This window comes from Dermacentor andersoni, chromosome 3 (assembly GCF_023375885.2).
Source record: "Dermacentor andersoni chromosome 3, qqDerAnde1_hic_scaffold, whole genome shotgun sequence".
NCBI lineage: Eukaryota > Metazoa > Arthropoda > Arachnida > Ixodida > Ixodidae > Dermacentor > Dermacentor andersoni.
The window spans coordinates 107296748-107303362 of record NC_092816.1 but is presented as its reverse complement, the minus strand read 5'-3'; the positions used below and the strand labels follow the sequence as shown (position 1 = coordinate 107303362).

The window sequence follows — 6615 nt, the reverse complement described above, 5'->3', positions numbered from 1 at the left end:
AGAAAGCAAATGAAAGCATAGGAGAGGCCCCGGCCAGCACGGACGTATTGCAGAAAGTATGGCGGAAGTCACATGCTGTTTTTCGCGAAGGACCACTGCGACTGGTACACCAATTGTCAACGTTGCCATAGCAACCACGCTCCTGAAGCTCTCGCTGCTGCTCTGGGCCTCTGAAAAGTGAGGTAGGTTTTTTCGGCCCGTGTCTTTCTCGCAGCAGATGCTGTTCGCGAGACAACCTGAATTTGGAGCGCGGTGTGTAAGCTTGAAAGTTGTATTTTTGGTCTGTGAGCGTGAGTTGTCAGTCAGCAATAGACACACTCGAGTAATCATAGCGTGGGTCTTCGTCGTCGTCGTCAACGTGCCACGGGAAAGCACAGGAACGCGTCTGCTTCACTAAAACTGTTACAGAAGTTTCGTAGGCTCCGTTCTGTCGCGTGTCGGCAGCACACATTACCAGCGGCTCGTAGCAATGCAAGTTCAAAACTCCCGCCTACCTGCTCCAGCGAGCTGATTGGAGGTGCAACGGGAGATGACACACCAACCTGGCTGTATTTCCGGCTTGAAAAGCGTCACGTCAAGGCCTCTCCTATTTTGTTTCTTTCCTCCATGGCATGTAGGAAGGAAAAAAACTTCTTCCATGCTCCATGGTATTTTTTCGCACGGGAGCAGACGGGAGTAACCGCAGCTTAAGGAACAGCAAGAACAGTGAGGGAAGCTGGCCCGCTAGCTCCCTTTCCTTGAAAGAGGATTGGTTGGAGCTCGTGCGATAGATAACCTGCACATCGTGCTAGGCTACCTTCCCCGTGTGCCGACAAGCCTGCTATGACCGCATAGAACCGACCTTCGGATCGGTGCGGGCTACTATGCCCGGCGTCTGCGGCCAGCGTCTCTTCGCCATCGGAGATAACGAATCCCGGCGCTTTGGTATACAGTTGTGACAGCAGCCGCTCGTTCGCGATAACGGGCGTGGATTAACCGCGCGGCGTGCCCGCTCGTTGTACGGGCGTATGCTCGCGTCTCGCCGCACACGGCTCGGGAAGTCATCTGAAGAATTGCTTTTAGTGCATTAATTCGTTCACTATACCGCGCGGTGCTGTACGAAACGCGCGCGCTACCAATGGAAGCTTGCACGAGAGGACCTTGATTTGTGGCCTATTCTGGCTCGACCAGCGGCTTCGCATCGCGCTCGCCCACCTGGCGTCCGTAGCCGTATCCATTTCGCACCGAGTGTTATGTGATGCCCCTGTGTGAGCGCGCGTTGTGTTTGTGTAGTCTACTGCCGGGGTCTCATCCATGCAACCCAACATGACGAGGAATGCACTGCACCAGGACTGGCCACTCCTGCGTAATCCAGTGAGCGTTCCCTATCTTCTTAGTTCGATAAATCCGTATTTAATGACACTACCGACTCTTACAGTCCTACTGTAGCAGTCTTACTGTTTTAGTCCTACTCTACGGCCTTTGGATTAGGGCTATCCCTTCTTTTCGCTTCGATTATCTGGCCCGCCGCCTCGTCGCCGCTGTGCTAACCGTGGCGTCAAGATTCCATTTCGTCACATCCGAGCTTCATCGCGTGAGGTGGTTTCTACCGTCAATAACACTTTGAAATGCGCACGATTTCGGTCGCACGTGATGGTACTAATCTAAAGTGTAACTGTAGGAGTCTCATAACGAATATACGTTCTTCTGGTGTACACCGCATGGATTTTTCTTTTTTTTTTGGCTACTGCCAGTTTGCGTAAGCGTGCACGTAGCCTGTTTCATAAGATAGGCTACCCCGAATAGGAGATATTTCAAGAACCTCTCGAAATAAACGCTTCATTCAAATCACGAGCACGGCAGGGTGATGTTCTGTCGAAACTTTTGTGATTCGAGGTCCTAAAAAATAAAAAAAAATAGATATATACGGCTGAACCTCTCTCACGATGACAGTCGATGGTAATGCGATTAGCATTCAAGCAATTCAGAGACGCACTACGTCGCGGAAGTCTCGTTAGTTAAAAACCTGTAGCGGTCATTCTGAGAATTCCGTTTCTTCGGCTACATTCTACTTACTGTCACAGGTATCGGCCCACTTTGCTACTGTCCTTGCTTGCCGAGGGCACCCATAAGCGTGGTGGCATCACTACCACGCATTGACGACGAAGTAGGGATGACCGTGGTGGAAAGACAAAGGCTGCACGACGACAATGGCATGACGATAGGGAGAAGACAATTCTGAAAGGATGACGGTGACATAACGACGGCAACGTGACAACGACGGCACGATGACAATGGGATGTTGACGAGTGTATGACGGCAACCGGACGACATCAACGGCATGACAACGAACGCATGACGCCGAGTGTTTGCCGACGATGCAATGGCAACGTTGGCGTGACAACGGCACCGTAATTGCGATTGAATGAGGGCAGCATGACTACGATAAGATAACGAAGGAGGAACGACGTGGACCGTATGACGACCGTGGCGTGACAACAGGGTGAAGTTTCTGAAGTAATAGAGATGGTAGAACGACAGCGTGACGACGGCGTTATTATGGCAATTGTGTGAGGACGATGAAATGACGAAAGTCGGACGACGAAGTTAAAATGAAGACGATGGAACAACCACGACGACATCACGATGATCGTATGAAAGCGAATGCATGACGACGACTGTATAACGACGATGGCATGACGATGGTGTGAAGACAACAAAATTGCGATGACTGTGTCGCGGAGATTGCAGGGCGACGATTGTGTGACGACGAAGGCATGGCGAGAGTCAGTGAGGGATGTGGAGTGATTATGGAGGAACGACTACGACAGCTTCACGATGACGGTATGACAACTGATGCATGAAGACAGTAAGATGGCGATGACGTAACGACGACAGCATGACGACAATCGGGTGACGAGGCTCGAATGACGACGATCCAACGGCTGTTAAGGCACCATGAACACGTACTTAGTGGCCCAAGTTATTAGAAAACTTGGCCTACTGTGTCGGCATTAAAGACGGGACGACGACGGCATGACAAGAGTCAGATGATGCCGATGGAATGACGTCGTCGGAACGAAAACGATGGTCTCACGAGAGCGAGTGGATACCTAGTGGCCCAAGCTGATAGACAACTTGAACCACTGGGAAACCAATCAAGTCACTAAATAGAATCCGCTCAGTGCTGAAGCAGATGCATTTGTGAGAAATCCTGAAGCGATAAGTGATAGTTTCGACAGGCACGCATACCAAAAATACGTGCTTGTCCGGGGCGCGTTACGAAAGAGTTTCAAGAAGGCAATACGAGGAACGCCGATGTACTTCGCCGTAATTTTGATATCGTAAATCTCGTTCTGTAGTTTCGATAGCGCCACTAAGTAGGCAAGCCTCAAGCATTGTAACTGAGCGGCTTCAATCGCGTGACTACAACGTGTGCCCTATAAAGTAATCAGACGGGCCTCGTTAAATAATTTTGAAATGGCACATTAGCATTCTTCTTGTAATTGTGATGTCCACGCCTTCAAGTAATATAGCTGAAGAACTGGAATCGCGCTATCTGCTGAAGATGTTTAACCAAAGAATCGTGTCAAATGCCTTCTAACCTAACGGGCAGGCTTCCGAAGTAAAAAAAACGATGTTAAGGAAAAAAAGAACCCATGCAGGTGGTATAAATACTCAATCAGATAGTCAATAAAGCAGTGCCGGTCAAGAGAATAGGAGTTATTTGAGTAGCAATATTTTCGTATTGGGGGATATACGAATATTCGAGATAGGTGACCTCCCAATAGAGGGTTTGAATTGGCTTTATCGTGCAGCCATCTTGTTTACTAGCATGTCGAGAGGCTACGTGCACAAAAAACGTGACAGCCCAGCAGGTGCGTCTTCCGGCGAGCGACAAATCGGTCACCCTCAAAATGCAAAACAATCTACGCTTGATGGTACAGTGCACAAACGTCGTCGTGGCCGCCATGTTCGAGTACTGATTAGCGCGATGAGATGCCGTGTACGTGAGGTCACGTGAAAATCTAATCTTGTCTAATCGAGAACGAAATAATTTCTCACTTCTAGGCAAAGTGAAATGTAAATGAAATTTTTAGGCAATGTGAAATGAAATTGAATCTTCGCGGCAATATTCGCGAGAAATCAAGTCAAACTGCTTAGGTAAGAAATCGTTCCGAAAAGGCCTTTAGCAATTACGCAAAGCACCAGTTTCAAGCCCTGTCAATTTATTCCTGGCTATCAGGCAATGCTTACCGTGCGCGATATATGAGAGCGCGTGAACACGAGATGTATTTTCAAGAAGCGGTTCGAGCGTGCAGCGAAGTTATCTGTCATACGCCACGCAAGTCGCGTGCAACATTCTGCGTTACGAAGACTAAGTTTGAGCGCTCGCACGAACCTTTGTTCAGCTTGTCAGTGCGCACACCGAGATCTTGCAAACAAATAGCGTGGCAACGCTTGCGTGCCGTTTTCTTCTGAAACTTGAGATTTGGTTTGCATAAATCCCACAGGCCTCTCGCTAAGTCTTCATTTCATATTAAATGATATCTCAAGATTGCTTTCTTTTCCAAATGCCGCGCATGTGTGCATGTTGATTGCGCGTGTTGTGGGCGGTGCAATGAGGAATTTATATAATATAGGACTCATGGTTTGCATGTCTCGTTTCATACCACCATCACTGACATTATGTAAGGCCACTTTCAATGTAATTTCCCTTCTCGCGAACCGTCACGGTGCAGTTTGCCTTCAGTTGGAAGATATCTATACGCCGCTGTTGCCACGGGCTTGCTTTAGACGACCTTGGTAGACGCTGTTAAACTGGAGGAAAGAGGAGGAAATAAAGAGAGAAGGCAGGTATGTTAACCAGAAATGCGTCTGATTGGCTACCGTACACTGGGGGACGGGAGAGAGGGAACAGAAAGCTGAGAAAGAGAAAGGGGGGAAGGAAAGGCGCGGTGAACTCGCACTACTCGAACACAATATTTATGCAGACGATATTACTATATGGTGTTGCAAGGGGTCCCTAGGAGAACAGGAGCACACCATCCAGTCAGGCTTAGATACCATTCACGAATACGTTAACTGTATTAGGTTTAAGTGTTCTCCAACAAAATCTGAGTATATAGTAGTAACTAATCATGTAGGCCGCCGCGCGGAAGAGCAGCGCCAAAGCATCAGTCTCCATATCGAACACACTCAAATACCGCGCCGATCTAACATCAAAATACTGGGCTTTATCCTTCAGGATGACGGCAGAGCTGAAGTATGGTTGGAAAAAACAATCCGACAACTAAACCAGATATACCACATGCTATCTAGAGTAACACGTAAACACAGAGGACTAAAGGAGCAAGAACTTCGAAGGATTATTGAGGCGCTTGTCTGCTCCCGTGTGCTCTACCAACTTCCATATCAATCTCTCACCAAGACCCAGCACTCCGAATTGGAAACGGCGCTCCGCAAATATACGAGATTAGCTTTAGGAGTACCCCGATTTGCCATAAACGACCTTGTGGCCGCCACTGGGCTTTTCAACACACTTGATGAACGCATTACAATTTGCAGACAAGCGCAAATTCAAAGGCTTCAACCATCCCCACAAGGGCGCGAACTGCTCGAACATCAAGGATACCGGACAGGTGCCCTACACCCTTTTCCACCGTTGTATTCACCACCATGGGACTCACTACCCCGATTCACGGTCCTACCCATACCACAACATATGCAGCCGCACAAACACGAAGCTCGCCGTTACCAGTTAGTCAAACGAGTAAATAGGGCAAACCCACTACCAGACACTACGTATTATTATACGGATGCTAGTCACTCGGAGTGTAGATGTTTAACTGCAGTAGTCGGCCCTGACGACGAGTATGTAAACGCACACATAGGAGTCCCCGACCCATCCGACGCAGAGGCTCTTGCTTTTCTCGAAGCAGTCACCCGGCCTCATCATCCTACCCATCGCATCTTTATTCGCACCTATAGCCAAGATGCATGTCGCATGTTTCGCGACAACTTGCTACCTGAGCATATACACAGCCTACTGCAATGTCACTTGGGTGCACACCCTTCGCTCTGTGTTACCTTGCAGTGGATACCTGGGCACCAAGGCATGGGGGGGGGGGGAACTCCCGAGCTCATGAGCCCACCCGCGTAGTTAGTTTTCCGGGTCCCCCGTGCCTATGACCATCCGAATTTTACCCAAGAGAACACAGAAAGACTTTGCACAAGGACCGCGCATCACTTTTAAAGAAACTTCGCGTCAATGCCGTCGCCTTTATTACTCTTCCTGCTAACCTCTCGCCAGAAGAAAGCGATATTCTCCGAAGACTTCAAACAAACTCAATAGTGACTCCTCTTTTCCGTCACTATATTCAAGGCCTACCTGGGCCACCGAAATGTCCGAACTGCATGGAATATCCGTCCCTAGAGCACTGTCTATGGCATCGCCCTCACACTCAACCCAAACTGCAGTCGGCCCTCTCCAACATTCCCACTAACATCAAGCCACGGTCATGGACGGACTGGCTCACTCCAACACGCTATGCAACTAACACTCTCCTGCCGGTGCACGTCAGAGACGTGTTGGGTGAGGACTGGTAGCTGACCGACCAGGGTTGAGCGCCGGAC

At 49.1% G+C, this 6615-nt stretch overlaps 1 protein-coding gene across 1 annotated transcript in view; it reads left to right on the top strand.

Moving 5' to 3' along the window:
• Nucleotides 1-982: 982 nt before the first annotated feature.
• LOC126539964 (uncharacterized) overlaps nt 983-6615 on the top strand; it is a 322216-nt gene continuing 316583 nt past the window's right edge. Inside the window, exon 1 of the mRNA XM_050186796.3 lies at nt 983-1353. Coding sequence (XP_050042753.1) covers nt 1294-1353 — 60 coding nt within the window. The 5' untranslated portion in view covers nt 983-1293. The remainder of the gene's footprint in view (nt 1354-6615) is intronic.